Source organism: Medicago sativa, chromosome 7, assembly GCF_051527215.1.
Source record: "Medicago sativa cultivar Bolivia chromosome 7, Bolivia_mono, whole genome shotgun sequence".
Lineage (NCBI taxonomy): Eukaryota > Viridiplantae > Streptophyta > Magnoliopsida > Fabales > Fabaceae > Medicago > Medicago sativa.
In genome coordinates, this window is record NC_140755.1 from 101,949,180 (window position 1) to 101,970,040 (window position 20,861).

The following is a 20,861-nucleotide window of genomic DNA, read 5'->3' on the forward strand; positions in this document are numbered from 1 at the left end:
CTGTTTCAGTTCTGTGCACTGGTGAATTCCGGATTATATAATCCGGAATGTCCCGAGGGTAAAATTGGAAAAAAATAGAGCGCGCGAGGAAAGGCATAGGGTGGGAAAAGTAATACTCTAATTCTTATGGAGGGAAACTATTCTTGGGGTGTGGAAACAAGAGGTAGTGGCCGACTTGTGTGTGTTAGAGACATGGTGTGGGTGGGTTGGAGAGATTCTTTCAAAGAAATTTTTAATAGTGAGGAACTATCTCGCTCGTGTCATATTTACAAGTAACTTTTACTTTTCAGGTAGATCAGTTATTTAATGAATCTGAAAAGTAAAAGTTGTTTATAAATGTAATGTGATTGGAGGGAGTAATATTTTTTCGTCTTTTTCATAATTTTTGTATGGACAAATTTTTTTTTTGTAGGGATTAAATAAGTTTTTAATCCCTATACATATAGTTGACTTCGTTTTTAGTCTTCATAAAAAAGAAGTGATAGTTTTTGTTCCCTATAAAATTTTTAGCATGTAGTTTTAGCACCGTTAAATTAAAATTTGTTTAATTATGCTTAAGGTTTTAAGTTTTTTAATAATTTTTTACAAACATGTTAGGAACATTATAAAAACTCTTTTATAAAAAATTATAATTTTTTAACATCTAATGAATTAGATATGAATTTATTTAAACACCAAAATTTCAATCTAAACTAATGAAATTTGGATTAAAAAATAAACTTTGATCTAATTTTATGTGGAGAGGAACTTTTTATAATATATTAAACAAGTTGTGAAAAATCATTCAAAAATTTAAAATTTTAAATATAATTAAACAAATTTTAATTTAACATGGACTAAAACTATGTGCTGAAATTTTTTATAGGGAACAAAACATATCACTTTGTTTTATGATGACTAAAAATGAAATCGACTTTATGTAGACTAAAAACTTATTATATAACCCATTTTTGTATCATGGTTTAGTAAAGTACAAAGTTTTGAGTTTTTGTCTAGTTCCGTGATTAATTGTCAAACCAAACATCAGATAGGTTTTTTGGTCTAATTTAGTACCTTGTTTGCAAATCAAACGTAACTTAATTAAGCAATTCCAAATATAAATTATTATTACAAACACCATAAATTATTACAAACAAAAAAACAACATAAATTATTACAAACAAAAAAAAAACATAGATTATTGCGAACAACATAAATGAGCACCATTAAAAAACAACATAAATTATTACAAACAAAAAAAAACATAAATTGAAAATGCATGAACTTAATCGCTCTTAAAGATTATCCATTTATCCATGTCAAAAAAAGAAATAAGATTATCCATCTATGCCAAACATGGAAGGTTATATAAAATCTTTAGAAAATTCAAAACTGTAATAAAAATAACGGTATAAAGCACAATAAAACATATTTGTTTATCTCATTTTACATGGTAATTTATAAACCAGATTATTCCAAAATCATAAGTTAATTTCAACATATATAAAAATTTAAGACTTGTACACCATGTTATTATAATCTAATCTATGTATCTGAACTTTCTGGGATCCTTAACCTCAATTCTCCAATGTCCATCAGAGAAACTAGCATTTCTTGCTATTTTTCTATTCTTGACAATTCTTTCATTTGATTTCTTTGTAAGGGAACAATATGATTGCAAATGTTTTGGCATAGTATCATAAACTTTCCACCACACTTCATTAGCGGAGTCACTAGCAAATATATCATAACCTTGCATGTCCCAATTGCAATCATAATCCCTATAACACATCCATGGTTTCAAGCCCAAATAATGTATAGTATGCACATCATTTGGTATCTCGTGCTTATGATTGTTACCTACTTGCTTAAATGATTTCATGTAGTTTAATTTCGATGGCAATCGATGCCACCATGTGAATACTTCATTCAAGAAACCTTGGTCTCCTCCATTATATGGTTTCACCTTGGAAGTTTTGTTCATCATGCTCTCAAACATGCATTGGGATGGCTCAACTACGATCAACCCAGAGTTAAATATTACATCTTCATTAGGTGCAGCTGATAGTTGCGGGTAAAAAAAGAAATTGTCAATGTTCTTCAATACCAAAAAATCAGAATCTATGAAGATGATTTTATCATACATGGTGAGTTGCCAAATACGCAGCTTGCTATAGTTCCACCGATTATATGCATCTTTTTTGGCAAAGGGACTTTCGATACGTTGGATGCGTTTGATTTTCCATCCCGCAGCTCTTAAACCCTTCATGGATTTGGGGCCTATTGAATCATCAGCCAGGAGAACAAGATCTATGGGTTGAAATATGAAGTTGTTTTTGCCAGTTAATAATATGCTTTGGGCAAGAGCTATTGCACCGCAAACATATGCTTCTGAAGAGTGAAGAACAGTTACATAGGCTAACTTTGTAACTTGCATTATATTGTTACTAGATAATGATGACAAATAACTCCTCCATATTTCATTACCTACAATAATCAGGCGCATACAACGATAAAATTACTAGATTGATTTCAACTATTCTCAATATCGGTCTTAAAAAAAAAAAAAAACTATTCTCAATATCGATATTACTAATTAATTGCTTAATTTGCGCATGATTAAAATTTATCAACCTATATATAACAGTGATGTCGTTGTTAATCTCAAGTTCAACAAAAAAAGTATAATGTGGATTATTCATATCCAACATACCAATTGGTGGCTAGTCAAGAGATTGACTATCAAAAAGGAATGTGCATGATTTTGAAATTTTTAGAAGCAGGAAAATCATAACTTCTTTTTTTTACCTTGATATTTTTATTTTTTCCTTCAAAACATACGAACCATATCATATACTGTACTATTATTGATTGTAAAAATCTCAAATTAAAGTGCATAATGAATCCTCTGCTACTAACTTTTATGGTGCAATCAATTGGACATTATTAAATTAAGAGATAATTTGATTCAAGTTTAATAAAGTGTACCTGTTACTGCATAACCAGGAGAAATTTGGCATGAACCAACCGGCATTAGGGTTTTTTGCTTAAGTCTCTTCAAATCAGGCTTGTAAACCCAATATTCACCTTGATGAATCAATAGATCATCACATCTGAAAATTTCTACCATAGGACCACAGGACCCAACAAACACAATATACATATCCTTACCATTGCTCTCCCATTTTTCTTTCCACTTGTTTTCCACAACCAAATTAGCCACCACTAAATTAACTTGTAACCTGAACAAATCTCTAATTCCTTTTTCCTCCATGGATCCCTCCCCACATGGAACCATAGCCATCACAACATCGAGATCTTTGTAATTCGTCAAATTTGGCATAGGCATGTTTGGACATTTAGGCTCGTCCCGTTTTCCTTCCTCATCAATCCATTCTGGAAAAAAGTCACTCCATTTCAAATTCTCGCCAACACGGTCAAAATGGATAGGTACAATATCTACTCGCGATCGATTTACATCTAATTGTTTACCAATTGATATTGGATTGATGTTAACAAGACCTATCTTGATCTTTGTCTTGCTTTTAAAATCTTGTGCTATAACTTCAAACCAAGAGGGTTTTGTGTTCTCATGAACATCAAATTTTTGATATTTTATTGAAAGGACAAACAGGAGAAAGGGCAGGGAGACAAGAACAAGAAGAATAAAAAAACATCTTTGCTTCGAAGTTGAACGAGACAGACAATTGGCATAGAGCTTAAAAGACATTGTTTTTTCTTTTCAAGTTTTGTGTTTAGGACTTAGGCGGGTTACAATTTCACAAGTTTTGAATGATAGAAGCTTAGTTAAGGCTTCACTCCCTTGGAAAAGGTGTAATCAACAAGTTATGAATGATATATTTATGGGGTGTTAGAGGTAAGGTAACGCATGAATGAACATAATGAAAAAAATATTTGAGTCAAAACTAAAAGAAAGTAATATATTAAATAAAAAAGTGAATTCAATCTTATTTATAATTTTTCTATTTTATTACTTAACTGATAATGGATATTTTTTATATATAAAAAAAAAACTTGTAAGTATCAGTAATATAATTTTTTATTGTTAATTTTCATAGCCTTATTTTTTAATTGAAAAATACAAGATTAAAGAGATAACAATTTTTCCAAGTAATTAATTTATTTTTTTATCACAGTGTTTTTTAAAAAAATATTTGGTTATCAATATACAATAATAATTAAATATAAAAATATTTTTACGGGTTGGGCGGTTGGTGTTTTCTTTAGCAGATGAAAATTGTATTCATGTCAACAAAAATGCATAAATCACCAATTGAGTGGGTTTCAATAACATGTCAAATTATTTATTTTTTTTCAAGAGAAAATGATTTAAATTTATGTAAAATTTTACATTGATGATCTGTATGATATTAACTTACGAACTAATAGTCAAATTTAAAAATTAAGAATCAAGTAAAATGAAATTAATCGGTATAACATTAGTGTAATACATAATACTTTTTTTCGTTTCTTTTTAAGGATGTAATATATAATACTAGTTGGTATACATATTAAAATTATAATTACACATACATCTAATTACTAATATTAAAGTGTCATAATGATATGATGTATTTTTTTTTTTGGTTACATTGATATGATGTAATTGAATGTATGTATCATTTATCTACTTTTTAAGGTGACTGTGTATATCAAATATTATAATTAAATCCATATATAATTGATGCAGCAATAATGTATTATTTGTTTTGTAAACAAATGTGTTTTATGAACGAAATTAATTAATATGAAATGTCGGTGTAAATTGCATCTCATCACATTCATTATTATATCACCTTATCTTATCACATTTCCTAATTTTTAAAATTTACTTTTTTTTTTCACTTTCAATTAATCAGCCAATTTTTTTGTTGATGACCGAGTTCGAACCTTGGACCTTACATGTACTATGCATTGTCCCTATCAACTGAGCTAAGTTCACGAAGACAATTAATCAGCCAATTTAAATCTATTCGCCTCTAAGACAAAAAAAATACACATAATTTAAATTTTTTTTTGAAGAACATATAATTTAAATATATTCACGTGTCTTTGACAAAAAAAATACACATATAAATCATTAAGTTGATTTGGCTGTGAAATTATTTTAACAAATACTTCCTTCGATATCATATATAAGAAAATATTCTTTTTTTATTTAAAATGTAGATCATATACATTAATTAGTTTTTTGATACACAACATTTAAGATATGTTGATAATCGTTGTATAAAAATTGACATAATAGACGATCCTTTAACATTTCAATTGCACTTAAATTTAATTTTCTAAACATTGTAGTACTCTACGAGGCACGAGTGGTTGAAATTGTCTCAAGGATGATTAATTAAGTGCCCCGGGGCATTGGTTAACATTTTCCTTAATTTTATAATAGACATCGAATGCACAATTTTTAAGAAAACACTTTTACATTTGGCTTCTCAACTTATGCCTCAATGACACAAGTTAACTTTTCTCTTCTTTTGGATCAATTTCTCTTCTTAAAATTAACAATAATCATAGAAAGCACACTCCAATTAATACCAGCTTTGCATGGATCGAGTCAATTATATTCAAATTATTATTGAGGGCAAAATTGGCAAAACAAAATTGAGGTTATATTGAAAATCTAAATTGTTATTCATATCGAAACAAAAAAAATTATGTATAGTGACATTCATTTTAAAACGGAGAAAATATTTTCTTAATTTAGAAAATATAAAATAAGTCATCTCTTCTCCTCCTTCCAAAATCTATATCGAAACATACCCTTTTTGTATAGAGAAATGATATTTTGACAACCACTTTTTGACAACTTTTTGACAACTTTCTCTCTCATACTCACATGATGTTGTTATCCTCTCTCTTTCTTTTTCTCTCTCCATTGTTTTTGACCAATAAGAAGTGAGAAAAACAAGGTTGTCAACAAAGTTGTCATCAAATGGATGTCAAAATATCATTACTCTTTTGTATATACACATCGGACCAAGGTTAAAGAGGAGGTGCGGATAATAATACCCCTAAAACAAAATGGCATATAGATGGGTTAGGCCCATGATCCAGTTCGTACTTAGCGACGAAAACTGAGTGCTAGTAGCGGTATTGCACTAGCGAAAATAGATTTGTCGTAGTAAACGTAAACAAAGAAAGCTTGAGAGTGTAAAAAGAAATAAAGAAGAAGAAGAAGAAGAAGAAGAGAAGAAGAAAAAGAGATAGATCTGTGGATCTGAAGAAGAAGAAGGAAAGATGATGCAAGGAGGAGGAAAATATACAACTATTGATAGTCAACAGCTTCAAGGATCTGTTCCTGTATAACTTTTCTCTTCTTTCATTTCCTTTCTTTTCTTTTTCTTTCTGTCCAAATTCTATCATTCTGATTTCACTTAATCTCGTTTCTTTCAGGCCGTTCCAGATCCACCACCGGTCACCGTCAAGTTCACTGGTACGAACTCTTCACAACTCCAATTGCATTCTCATTCTGTTAATTAACCGATTCAATTAAACGGATCACTTTCCATTGTCGGATTCCGCAAGTAGCGCGAATTTCATTGATCTGATTATTGAATGTTTTAATTTGTAGATTCAAATCTTCAGACATTTCCTCCATCGCAAGCTCAGGGGAAGATTACCGGTGGTTCTTGGCCACCTCGAGATGCAGATGGTATTTTCTAAGTGCTTTTTCGTTTTCGTTCTTCTAGATGCATTTTACCAGTCTTTTAATCACAATAATAACTGATCCAAGTTTGATATTTGATCTGTACTATGTGTGTGTAAGAATGTGCTTTCACTTCTCCATCATTGCTAGTCACCATGAAATTAATTACCTCAATGGTGTTAATAGTTGCTATCCCCAATTTAATTAAGCACTTATAGCATGATTACTTATCGTATAAGTTATTTCTATAAAAAAGATATTAAGATAAAATAAAGTCAAATTGTTTTCGTATAAGCTATAAACCATTTTCATAAGGTATCTTGGAGAGCTTACGAGAAATAAGCTAAAAAACAACTCGTGGACATGTCATAAGTTGTTCTCATAAGCTCTCCCAAACAGTCTTACAAGGACTTATGCTAGTCGATAAGTTCAAATAAGCCAATTCAAACAGGTCCATAGTAGAGGAGATGACATCAAACTTCAAAGGGACATGGATTTTAGTTTTACTGATATTGGAGATACTCGACGGGTTTTGAAATATTGTCGTACCAAGTAACACACAACTGAATCTAGCTTGCACTTTATGAACTTGTTTATTCTTTTATTATTAATCATCATATTTACTTGATATGCACGGGAAATATATCTTGTTAAGTTCTGTGTGTGAATGTCTGATGGAATTTAGAAAGATGTGACTGGAAGAAGGAACTGTAAGGGAAACATGGGTTTATGCTTACTATTTACAAAACTTCCTTTTGTGCTTCTAGAAATTTTATGGCTTAAGTTATGATGTTTAATTAGTTTTCTTTCTTATCATTCTGACATGTTTATGTTGAACCATGTGACTCATTTTATGCAGATTCATTTTCAAAACCTGCATCTGGTTCTTCTGATGAACCTCAGCAGGGTGGTTGGCTTCGGAATTTTGCAATTGCTACTTACAAACCATACTTTGATGTCGATACTTCGGATGTTCTAGAGAGGATTATAGATTCACTTTTTCCATTCAGAGGAACTTTTAATGAAAAAACTTCTACCAACCCTGATTTGTAAGTAGACCTTTTCTGTTGCTCATTTTATTGACTGATCATACCAATAATTCTTTAAATATATGTTATGATATGTTTCAATATTCAATTTCAACTATGGTTTGGATATTGTTAATATCAATTTTATGATTAAATATTGTAGCTAAATTGGTGAGTTGTGGCCACTGGCAGTCCTAAAATAATGTAGATGATAGTATTATTGAAGAACTATAATACATTGGTGGTTTTGGGTTTTGTGCTCGAATTTATTATGTTTTCCCTTTATTTGGCGGTGAGCTGGGGTTGAGTTAACTTCTACTTGTTCAACATTTTATCAATGTGAAGAAGTATATCTCGGAAACAAGCATAACAAAAAACAGCTGTGCAATATCTTGTATTGCCAATAGGTTATTATATATTCGCTCATACCAAGTAAACCTGTTAGTTCTTATGTTTTCTAACTGAAAGAGATGACTTTTTATAAGCAGTAGAGTTGTCTTTGTTTATGCATATTAGCCGGAGAAGTGAACTGAGTATAGTCAGGGTTAAGTAACTTTGTAGTCTTATAATATACAGTTTTTTCAGTTCAATCCCTAAAAAGATCCTGTTCATGAAACATGGGAGTTTTTCTTTTGATCATCATTGTATTGGTTTCAATCCCTAAAAAGATCCTGTTCATGAAACATGGGAGTTTTTCTTTTGATCATCATTGTATTGGTTTTAATCCTTGTAACACTTGTCCATGTTAGAATCAGTTCCTATATAGTCACTATTCCAGGGACTAACATCTATATGAACTAACATAATTTGGAGATTACAAGGACTTGAACCAAAACAAGGACCAAAAGCAACTCTTCCTTTTAGGGATTCAAACCGGGTAGAATGTTGTAGGGATTAAAGCCAAAACTGGTGCATATTACTGGGACTAAATAGGTATTTAAGCCCATAGACTATACTTCTATAGTCAATATCCACTAATACTTATTTCTGATATAGGCAGTCCACTCCTAAATGCTTGAATGGTAACGGTGAAGAGTCACACCTTAACAATTGTAGTCTTTTCTTGCTTGGCTGCTGGTTGTGAATTTCATTCCATGACTACTAACCGTTATACTCTAATTCTATTATCTGGTGGTTTTGTTTAGTCTCTTTTTTATTTGTGGAAACATCATATGTGGCCTAATTTTTACTCCCTCCGGTCTCAAATATAATAAAAAAAAAGTCAAAACATAGTTGATGTAGCTGATTAAAAATTTGAACCAAATACTTCAACTTTGTTTGACTTTTTTTTTTTTGCTTATATTTGAGACCGGAGTAGTACTATATAAAATACTGGTTTTCTAAGAAGAGGATGTTGCCAGTTTTTTAACTTTAGAGGGAAAATGTTCTGTAGCACATGTAATCTTGAGCTCACCATAATTGTACTTAGGTATGGACCATTCTGGATTTGCACCACTCTAATATTTGTAGCAGCATCTATGGGCACATTTGTGACATATATAGCACACAAGCTGAAGGATCAGAAATGGGACTATGACATAAATCTGGTGACTTGGTCTGCTGGTTTGTTTTATGGCTATGTTACCATCATTCCTCTTTGTCTATACGTAATCCTCAAATACTTCTCTGTACCGGCGGGACTTGTTCAACTATTCTGCCTATATGGATATTCCCTGTTTGTCTTTATTCCAGCTCTGGTAAGTTGCTTCTCTTCAATTTTAAGTATAAAAATTTGACTTCTTCAACGCATTATATCCTGAAATGTGAAACCTTTTGTTTTGTGCAGTGTTTGTCCATTGTCCCATTGGATATATTCAGATGGGTGATTGCAGGTGTGGCAGGGTTCATGTCAGCAACATTTGTGGCACTTAACCTTCGGGCACATATCATGTCGGCAGGTGAAAGGTGGTTCTTCATTGTTGCTGGTATTTTTCTGTTGCAGTTGGCTCTAGCGGTTGTATTAAAGATCTACCTCTTCACGGTATCCGTTTAAGAGGAAACTGGATTGCATGAATGAAATATATATACGATGAAGGAATAACTTTTTGGCCTTTTAGAAATTCATTAATTCGGTTTATTTGAAATATAATTCACAGATTAAATCTTTGTGTAATCATTCGTTTATGGCAATATGTAAATCGAGTATCCTGTGATTTGTTTCATAATGCAATTATGGCAATATATAAATCTGAGTAACCTGTGATTTTTTTCATAACGCAACTGTTGTTCACATTAACAAGGCAACTTAGGCTTTTGAAGACAAATTTTCAGTTAGCCTCTTGATGTTGGGGGTATTTTCTTGTGTTGACTGTATTTGTGCTTTGCATGCTTGAACCAGTGTCGATGTTATGAAATTATAAGTATTTTCAAAATTATATTTTAAAAGGATCTGAAATGATCATGAGCACGAGTTGCTCTACTCCCATCAACTTTGCGTGTGTTTGGAAAGCTGGTTTCCACGTTTAGAAGGTTCGTTCAACAACTTAAAATTCATGGTGGAAGTGCATAGGGATGAGAGAAAGGAAACCGAACATGCATCCAAACATTGCACAGTGAAGGAAATGTATTCTGTTGAAGCATTTAAAGAACTTTCAAGTCACTTGTTTAGATTCTATGTTGATTCAAACTTAAGATAACATCAGAGTTCCGATGTGAAATAAGTTCAAAAGACTTTGGTGACATTTTATAAAGAAATAAGCTCGAGCCTATTTATGTTATGAGACGCATAGTATGAATTGGTATTGGTACCTGAAGTCTTGAACATTAGACGCATCTATGCAGATACTTCATTATTTGTTTGTCATCATGATAATTTATCAGCGTGTCAATTAACACGATAATTAAGCCTCCAGAACCTAATTGAAATTTAGCATTCCGTGGTAAAAGGTCAATGCAATCTCATAGAAGTCTTTTATCGTGCTTAGTGTTTAGGCCAAAGTTTGGCAATTATCCACTACCCAAATTAATTTCACACCGGCCAGTATTCATATTATTTAGGGTGCGTTTGTTTCAACTTTAAAAAAAATATATTTTGTCCCGTGAGCATAGCTCAGTTGGTAGGACAATGCATTATTATATGCAGGGGCCGGGGTTCGAACCCCGGACACCCCACTTATTCACCTTATAAGGTGAATTTTAGCTACTAGGCTACCTGACAAAAAAAAAAAAAAGATTTTAAGTTAAAAGAATCTAGAGATTTTTTTTTAGAAATTTTAAAAAAAATCTAAAGCTATTTCTGTTTGTTTACCATCATAAAAATCATTTTTTTTAAGAATTGAAACTTACACTAGAGTTCCTTGAATTTAGAAAAAAAATTGATTTTGGAAAAGCTACTTGAAATAGATTTTCATTTTGAGGCTAAAAATGATTTTTTTTTTAGCAAAATAGATTTTTAAAAATCTAAAACAAATACACCAAAAATTAAAAAAGTGATTTTTTAGTCAAAAAATAGATTTCTTTTTCAAAGAAATTCAAAACAAACGGGCCCTTACTATAATAAAATCAACTTCATCAAATCAGATTTTAAATATAAGCTTGAAATATGTTTCAGTGCATATAATCTCACATTGCTTGCGAAACAAAGTTAAAGGTGTTATATACATTTCCATAAAAAAAAGGTAGGTATATACATTGAAAAGAAAAAGGTGCAGCAGATTTGAGTAACCGTCGTCTTTTCTTGATTAAACAACCAAGATTCGATAGGTACAAGTTCAATAATTGTGGTAAGAGATTAGTGCCAAATACCGAACCTTTGAGAACTTTGATAACTCTTATTAGGAAACCGGCCAAAACAGATTGATAAAAAAATTGGAATGAAGCTCATGACATAAATCAGAAGCCACTACATCCTTTTTGTTTTTTGGCTTAAATATGTAAAACGTCCTTGTAATTTCGCGTGTTTTTGCAAATCGTCCCTGTATCTTTTTTTGTTTCAAAAACATCCTTGTAAGTTGCTAACCGTTTGCAATTCGTCCCTCCCGTTAACTCCCGTTACAAAAATGCTGAGGTGGCAGACGGAAAGACACGTGGCGAAGTGTGAGTTGGCAAAAGCTTGCTTATGTGTCAAGAGAGATGATGAGTGGCTAGAAGCAGGGACCAAAAACAAAAACGCAAAAGTGCATAGGGATGAAATTAAAAAAACGTAAATTTTGTTCATTCCTCTCCCTCTATTTTTTCTTCTTCATCTTCAATCCAATTTCTTCATCTTCAATTTGAGAAAAACCATAATTCTTTCTTCTCTAGTTTTCTTTTACACAAAACAGAACATAGTATTCCTTCTCCACCACCCTCTGCCGCTCAAAACCAAAGCCAAGAATGGCGAAATCATCAAAATGCAACATCGCCAACGGAACCACCAGCAAGAAGAAGAAGAAGAACAACAACAAGATGGGTCCCGAAGCGGTAGCCATGAAAGCAAAAGCTCAAAAAACAAACACGAACCCATTCGAGTCAATCTGGTCACGTAGGAAATTCGAAGTAATGGGTCAGAAGCGGAAAGGAGATACCAAAAGAATGGGGTTGGCACGATCTCTTGCTATTGAGAAGAGGAACAAGACGTTGCTTAAAGAGTATGAGCAGAGTACCGAATCTTCCAGGTTTATTGATAGAAGAATTGGTGAGAATGATGAAGCAACATATTCATCTTCGACCTTACAATTAAAACTCTATTGTGAGGAGTCTGGATTCTTGAGGTCTCTGATTCACTTGTTTGCAGAATCTGAGTTTGGTTCTTCGGTTTCATTATCACTACAAGTAATCTTCACTTTGCCTATATGATTGTGCTATGTTTTCTCTAGGCTACTTTGATTTCGAAATTGTCAAAGAGGAAGTGAATTTGACAGGTACAGATTGCTGACAAGGTGTTTGTTGAAAGTCCTCGTTGGCAAACAGATTGGTATTGTGTTCAACTTGAGAATGATTGTTGTTGGGAACACTGCAGTTTGTTCTATTCCATCATTGCGTTGGATTTGCTTTGTGATATTGTTGATTACTGCATGATGTTGCTGCTTGCTGCGTACAATTTCATGTGCAATTTTTCTGCAATTCCTCATTGTGAACCCTTCATCACAGCTGCATTTGTGTTCTTGTTAAACCAGTTGTTGAAGATCTTCTTGGTTTCGGTATCCTTTTCCTGTTGGTTGGATACCTTTCTACTGCTGCAATTCTGCTCAAGAAGAGATATAGGTTGCAGACAAAGCTGATTCTATTTTGATTGTTTGCCTTCTATTTTAGTCCTGGATCATTGATGAACTTTATAGTTGAATGAAGATGTTGTTTACTCATGTTGTTTATTTGGTGCTTCATTTGATTAAAAGAGGGGGAAAATGGGTATAGCACAAAATGGGAAAAATGGGTTTATTTATGTTCATGTTGTGGTTTAACATGTGAGTGAAGGTGATGAAGAAATTGGGGTTGAAGATGAATGAATTGAGTTTGTGGTTGAATATGAACTGGATTTGTGGTTGAAGATGAGGAAGAAATTGGGGTTGAAGATGAAGAAGAAAAAATAGAAGGAGAGGAATGAACAAAATTTACGTTTTATTTAATTTCATCCCTATGCACTTTTTCGTTTTTGTTTTTGGTCCCTGCTTCTAGCCACTCATCATCTCTCTTGACACATAAGCAAGCTTTTGCCAACTCACACTTCGCCACGTGTCTTTCCGTCTGCCACCTCAGCGTTTTTGTAACGGGAGTTAACGGGAGGGACGAATTGCAAACGGTTAGCAACTTACAAGGATGTTTTTGAAACAAAAAAAGATACAGGGACGATTTGCAAAAACACGCGAAATTACAAGGACGTTTTACATATTTAAGCCTTGTTTTTTTAATCATTGCATCGGCTTTAAAAAAGAAATATAGAAAGAGTAGAGTATGTAACGGAGAAAACAACTATTTTGATTGTTGAATGTGAGAAACATTGTCACTATATTTCTTAAACGTATCGGACTTGCAAACATATCGCTAATATCTCATTTGTTATTAATATCTCATTTGTTATTAATTTTGTGTATTTTTTTTTTGGTGGTGGCCGGGGATTGAACCCCAGACCTTGCATATTTTATGCATTGTCCATACCAACTGAGCCACGAAAATCACATTTCATACTAAATTGACTACATAAAAACAAATCCAAAGATCATAATGTCTAAAAAAAATATAATTTTTTGATTGTATTTGCAATTTCTATACATTCAAGAATTATATTGACAAGATCTTACACATTCAAATATCAAAATGATTGTTTAAGGTATCCGACACACTCAAGGTGTGGTAGAAGCAAGACGAATCACAACACAAGAAATAAAGAAAGGAGGTTACTACTAGTTATATGTAAAAGCTGCCACAAGTTAGTCCAGAGAAGCAAACAAACCCTGTTTAAATACATTATTCCACACATTAAGAAGCCAAACAAAATATGAGTTCAAAATATGCCTTTTACAGTTTACTAAAATCGATATCTTGCCCATTCAACAGGCAAATAGCTTTGTAGTGTTGTGTGAGACAACTGTACTATGAATGAAGATTCCATCAAGTATCAAGAAGTCATAGCATTGAGCTAAGATTTTGGACTTTAATTTAACGATGAAAAAAATTAACAACAAAGTAAAATAAAACAAAGAGTCAAGCCTTGATCCTGAAATTGGGGACATATGATGGACCAGGTTAGGTTAGGCATGATAATTTTGGAAAAATTAAGAGCTCTTTAATTGACTTGTATGTAATACACCAATAGATTCCCACTATCAATATCAACGCACTAACTCAAATTTCTGATTCTTAGGTGATTATATGCTTAATTAGGTTTTTTATCCTTATGTTTATTTTAGCTTTTATTTCGATTCTTATGTAGGACAAGTTTGATTTTCATCTCACAAAGAAAGATTTGGTTCAAATATTACAATGATTTGAGTTTAAATTTTGTTGTCGATACGAGGACTTCTTTGATAATATGTAATTACATCTAGGGTTAATAGTGTTTTACCCCTCTGTAATATATGTCATTTCCGGGTTTACCCCCTGGAAAATATTTTTTTTTGATTTACCCCTGTAAAATATTTTTTTTCTTCAGAATACCCCTAATAGGCCATACAAAAACGAATTTTTATTTTTTTTACAAAAATTTTGGTTTTTGTATGGCCTATTAGGGGGTATTCTAGAAAAAAAAAACTTTTACAGGGGGTAAATCAAAAAAAAATATTTTACAGGGGGTAAACCTGGAAATGACCTATATTACATGGGTAAAGCACCATTAACCCTTACATCTATTAATGTTTCCACTCTCTTAGCCTTGAGGTTTTATCCAACCCTCATGACCTTCAAGACCCAACTAGTCTAAATATGTTTAGTCAATTTAATTAGACCATGGCATGTAGAACATACAAATAAAAAATGGGAAATGCGCACTGGTTAAGAAGATTAGTACAAAAATTATACATTAGAAATTGATGAAAAATGGAATATTTAATTTTATGAAAGTCAAAAAGTTGTTGTTTTTACTGAAAATTTTCTATTTTCTATTTTTGACATCGTTAACCAATGTCTTTGGGGACACTGGTCAGCAAAACTCATAGAAAATTGGCTGAAACACGAGCTTGAACATTTGTCGCTACTGTTATCCGACCCTTTTTTATTTTATTTTTATTTTTATGAACTATACATATCTTGTTGGCCTTAAGTCATTTATTAAAATACTTTCAACCTTAACTTCTTCTTCCAACCCCTTCTCGTTTACTTTCTCTTGAAGAAGCCAGAAGAAAAGAGAAGTCATGTTATGTCAGTTTCAAGGTCCAGAGTGGGATGTCTATTATTTCTGATAGTATTAAGCATTTCAGTTTTAAACCATCATCAAGTATTGGATGCTAGACACGTGAAGGGGGAAGTGGAACATCAAAATGAAACAGAGGTTGCACTTGCACTTGGAGAAGGGCGTTACGCTGCAGTTAATAGACAAGTACCATCCTCTCCTGACCCCTTGCATAATAAGTAGCTAGGTAGGTAGGTACATACTTATTCTACTCACTTAACAAACATACATAGCTTTGCATGAGATGAGTAACAACAAGTTTTTTTTCTTTTTCCTTTTTACTGAAAAAGCAAGTTGCATTTGAGTAGAATAGATGTTATTTTGGTTTTTGTATAATTTCAAGTGTTAAAGCATACAGTATGTACATAAATAGTGAATAAAAAAGACTACATGTTACAATTGAAGACCACAAATCCAATATCATGATTAACTTCAACATTCATTAACTTGTCTTAATCTTATCATCTTGTACATATAAAAGTTAAGAGTGTTACTAAATAAACAGAACAGCAATTAAATCAAATCGACATCCAAGGCTACTGCTATTAATTGGTATGTAGCACACCCTTTCGACCAGATATAAGTAGTTTTATGAAATTACAGAACATAACTACTCTTTTATTTAGTGTATGGAGTATGAAACAAGAATAAAACCAAAAACTGAATTACTATATTAAGAAGGAGGTCCAAAATTCAAATATCCACCTCTATGGCCAACAAATTCCTCCCCCTAACAAACTTACCGCTAATATTTACGTTTATTTTCACAATTTTTGCAATTTTTTTATTGAAGAAGCTAAATTAACCCATTCTAATTGTCATCAGAAAGAATTGAACCTGACCTTGAGGAGAAACACACGCCACACCAACTCAAGTGAGATAAACTGGACAATTATACCACACATTACAAGCAAGCGGATAATGTGATTCTTACGTGAGAAATATAGAAATGTTAAAACAAAAACAGCACACAAATTAATTCCTAATTAAGTTCACACTACATTTTCATCATCAAAAGAAAAAAATAAAAACAGAGTAATTCAACTACATCATATCCATAATGAAGTTTAAAAGAAAGCTAGAAATTAAACACTCAAATAGTTGATGATCACAGCAAGCAACAAAGCCATCCAAACAAAATTAGCATGCAACGAAGTTGTTGCTGCAGAGAAAGTTCCAGTAGTTGTATTGGTAGTAAGAACTAGAACCATCCAATCATCTTCAGAACCAAGTCCAACTCCAGTGTACTTAGAATTGTTGAGAAACTTTGCATAAATATCAGAATGAGTGTAATTAGATAGCACAACCGTTGGTTCTAATTTGGATACACAAACAGGTAGAATGACTCCATCAGTGGTTGTGTTAATGTTAATGTCACATTTATCAATATGTTTTTGCAAATTGGGGATTCTTTGGTTACCACCAGGACCAGAAACTGGGTAGTATTGGTTCACTTTTTCACATGGTGTGTCTTCTATTTCTTCAGCAACTTCATCAGCTAAACAATGTGCCTTGTCATTTTTGTTCAGTGGTGCAAGATTCTTGGTCTGTCTGAAGCTGTTGATTCCCTTCAATACGCTGTCCTCTTTGTCTGATCAAACCAATAAAGCATGTTTATACATAAACATAACAAATGTCATGAGATTAAATTCAACTAGTTTTTTTCAAAAAAAAATAAAAAAAAATCATGAGATTATCAATAGATTCATGCATATAAACATAACAAAGCTCAACTAGAGACTAATTGAAGTTGTTGAATATAGGCACCAAAGTCCTCAAACCATGATTAATTTTAGGATCAAACTTGGGTGCTGTACCACATGCAAAATGAAATACACTTAAAAACAGTTTTACCCACTTACAAGAAAAGAACAGTTTTACCCTTAAAATGAGGATGTAGTTTAGGCAGTTACTATACTATATTTATGTAGAATTTTAAGAACAGTGCCTAGAGTACTGTACTAGGCTTTTTCCATAATTTTACTCGGTCTAGTTAAAGTTTAAGGCATAAACATAAAAAAGATGCATGCTTGAATTGAAGAAGTAAACTAATACAATTTTCCTTTTGAGGAAAAGTTAACAGAAGAGATATGGAATATAAAAATGCGAGGGAATAGAAATAGAAAGGCTTAGAAGGAAGAAAAGTACCACTGCAGTGCACTGGATCAGAAAGGAATAGGAAAGTAAGCAGAGATACAAGAAGTAGGAGATTAAGTTTGAAGCAAGCCATGGTATGGTGAGTTTGAGTTTGATGAATGAATTGAGTTTGAATTGGAACTGATGCGATAAGTGTAAAATTTGAATAAAGGGAGTAAAAGTGAAAGGGCTTAGGTAATGACAGGTATAAATGTATTTTCCACACGTGGCTGACATGCAAGGTTACAAGAAATTTTAAACCGTCTTGCCAATTTTCTTTGTTTTTTTTTTTTGCTTAATAGCACTTTTGGCCTCCTATGTTTGACAAAATTGCGATTTTAGCCCCCTATCTTTGAAAACTACAAAACCGCCTCTTATGTTTCGTTTTCGTTGCACTTTTGGCCCCCATGATCAATTTTGACCTGGTCCACGCTGACATGGCACCCACATCACTTATATGAGGGGCCAAAATCGCAATTTTTACAAACATAGGGGGCCAAAAGTGCTATTAAGCCTATTTTTTATTTTTTTAATTCATTTTCTTTTTTTTCTTTCCATTTTTTTGTTTTGAAAAAATTAAAAAAAAGAGGGAAAATTAATAAAAATAAAAAATAATGAAAAAAATACTGAAAAAATTTTAAAAATTGGAAAAATTAATAATAATGAAAACAAAAATCTGGAAAAAAATTAAATCATTTTTTCGGTTTTTTTTCCTTTTTTTTTGAAAAAATAAAAAAAAGGGTTAATATGTCTTTACCCCCTGTAATTTAGGCGAGTTCCGGTTTTCCCCCTGTAAAAAAGATTCTTTCAATTCCAACCCTGAAATATGAAGATTCTTTCGAAAACCCCCTGATCCCATCTAAATCAGATTATTTTTTAATATACATACCACATCATTCAATCATTTTAATAATAAAAAAACATTAAAAACTGAAAATCTTTTAAAAATAACAAAAAATCATATTATTTTTTTTAAAAATAAAAGATTGATTTTTTTAAAAAAATTTAAAAATAACAAAAAATCAGATTATTTTTTTCGAAAAATGAAAGAAAAAAGCAGAAAAGACATTTAGATTTTTTTTCGAAATTTAAAAAATTAGAAAAAAGTTCGGATTTTTTACGAAATTTAGATGATATTTAAAAATACTGGAATTTAATTTTCAAAATAAGAAAAGTTTAGATTTTTTTGCTAAATAAAAAAATGGAAAATATTTAAAATTTTAAAAATCTGGATATATATTTTTTTAAAATCCAATTACAATAGAAAAATTAAATTTTAAAAATCATATAATCTGAAGAAAAAAAATTGATTTTAGTTTAATTAAAAATTTAGGAAAAAAATCTGAGAAGCTTGAATTACACAAGAATATTTTTGTAAAAAGAATTATTAATGCGTGTAAAATTTTAAAAAGTGTCTTATTTAAGAGACATTAAAATTTAAAAAGTGAGTACCTCAAGTTGCTCTTCCAATCTCTTTTGAACTAAAATTGATTTTTTTTTCTTCAGATTATATGATTTTCAAAATTTAATTTTCATATTGTAATTGGATTTTGAAAAATATATATCCAGATTTTTAAAATTTTAAATATTTTCCAGTTTTTTTTCGCAAAAAAATCTAAACTTTTTTTATTTTGAAAATTAAATTCCAGTATTTTTAAATATCTTCTAAATTTCGAAAAAATCCGAACTTTTTCTAATTTTTTAAATTTTGAAAAAAAATCTAAATGTCTTTTCTGCTTTTTTCTTTTATTTTTCGAAAAAAAAATCTTATTTTTTGTTATTTTTAAAAATTAAAAAAATCAATCTTTTATTTTTTTTAAAAAATAATCTGATTTTTTGTTATTTTTAAAAGATTTTCAGTTTTTAATTTTTTTTATTATTAAAATGATTTAATGATGTGGTATGTATATACACACATGTCATGCGAAATTTTTTTTCCAGATTTTTGTTTTCATTCTTATTAATTTTTCCAATTTTTTTAAATTTTTTCATTATTTTCGATTTTTATTAATTTTCCCTCTTTTTTTTAATTTTTTCTAAACAAAAAAAAAATCGGAAAAAAAAAGAAAATGAATTAAAAAAATAAAAAATAGGCTTAATAGCACTTTTGGCCCCCTATGTTTGCAAAAGTTGCGATTTTGGCCCCTCATAAAAGTAATGTGGGTGCCATGTCAGCGTGGACCAGGTCAAAATTGACCATGGGGGCCAAAAGTGCAACGAAAACGAAACATAAGGGGCGGTTTTGTAGTTTTCAAAGATAGGGGGCCAAAATCGCAATTTTGTCAAACATAGGGGGCCAAAAGTGCTATTAAGCCTTGTTTTTTCATACTACAAGCTGTACATATATTTAGAGCTGTCAAAACGGGTGGGGCTGTACGAACCGGACCGTTTAGTCCGATTAATTATAGGGCTTGGGCTTTAAATATTGAGTTTTAATTTTAATAGGCTTTTTAGTCCGGACCTAAAAAGTCCGGTACCCGTTAGGGCTAGTCCGAAAGGGCTGCGGGTAGCCCGTTAGCCCGTATAACAAAAAAATCCTATAAACTGTATATACTTTTCAAATAATTCTTTACTTAGTTGATTATCAAAGTAAAAAATAAAAGTGAAAATTCAATGAATTAACACTTATAAATGTAATATAAAATTATATTTACTTGTTTCGTTATTTATAATTTTAAAGATCGAATATATAAATATCTATAACCATAATGTCTCTAATTTATTTAAAATTGTTTTCCTCGCCATTTTAGTTTACGACTAGTGTACGAAAATGTTTACAATTTATTTTTGTGTTAGACATTATTTAAACATATTAAAAATATTATTTATAAAAAAAATTATAGGAGTATATTATAGTATTTTTTATATGAAAAAAAATGTAATTTTTAATACGGGCCCGCCCGTTAGCCCGTGGCCCGTGTAGGGCCGGGCTCGGGTAGTATATTTCAAGCCCGTTTTTCAATCGGGCTTTTTGGCCCGGCCCGATAAAGTCCGAAGCCCGTTAAGGCCGGTCAATTTAGGGCCGGGCCGCCCTTTTTGACGGCTCTACATATATTCTTCAAATTTGTTTGATTTAAAAAAATTAAAAGAAAAAATTCGTGAGTATTAGTGTGAAATTATTGTTAATTGAATTTTATTTTCATCAGAATGAATGTTAGCTCCCATCCTTTGATATGAGAATAGAAAGTCAAGTAATCATGTGTAAAAATTTATTTCCCACATTGGAATGTTACTTGTG

At 31.4% G+C, this 20,861-nt stretch overlaps 3 protein-coding genes across 3 annotated transcripts; 1 reads left to right on the forward strand and 2 right to left on the reverse strand.

The window, feature by feature from the left end:
- Window positions 1-1,397: 1,397 nt before the first annotated feature.
- Window positions 1,398-3,787, reverse strand: LOC146911414 (putative UDP-glucuronate:xylan alpha-glucuronosyltransferase 4). Its single transcript, XM_085724403.1, has 2 exons — window positions 2,968-3,787; window positions 1,398-2,466 (listed from the first exon to the last, which is right to left on the reverse strand). The coding sequence occupies exons 1-2, from the start codon at window positions 3,707-3,709 to the stop codon at window positions 1,520-1,522; spliced, it is 1,689 nt and encodes a 562-aa protein (XP_085580529.1). The 5' UTR covers window positions 3,710-3,787; the 3' UTR covers window positions 1,398-1,519.
- A 2,314-nt stretch (window positions 3,788-6,101) lies between these two features.
- LOC146911415 (Integral membrane Yip1 family protein) lies at window positions 6,102-9,898 on the forward strand. Its single transcript, XM_085724599.1, has 6 exons — window positions 6,102-6,309; window positions 6,403-6,442; window positions 6,581-6,661; window positions 7,515-7,704; window positions 9,113-9,380; window positions 9,470-9,898. Exons 1-6 carry the CDS (start codon window positions 6,247-6,249, stop codon window positions 9,674-9,676), a joined length of 849 nt encoding a protein of 282 aa, XP_085580725.1. The 5' UTR covers window positions 6,102-6,246; the 3' UTR covers window positions 9,677-9,898.
- Window positions 9,899-16,362: 6,464 nt separating this feature from the next.
- Window positions 16,363-17,801, reverse strand: LOC146911416 (putative GPI-anchored protein At3g06035). Its single transcript, XM_085727344.1, has 2 exons — window positions 17,636-17,801; window positions 16,363-17,078 (listed from the first exon to the last, which is right to left on the reverse strand). The coding sequence occupies exons 1-2, from the start codon at window positions 17,715-17,717 to the stop codon at window positions 16,573-16,575; spliced, it is 588 nt and encodes a 195-aa protein (XP_085583470.1). The 5' UTR covers window positions 17,718-17,801; the 3' UTR covers window positions 16,363-16,572.
- Window positions 17,802-20,861: the final 3,060 nt, after the last annotated feature.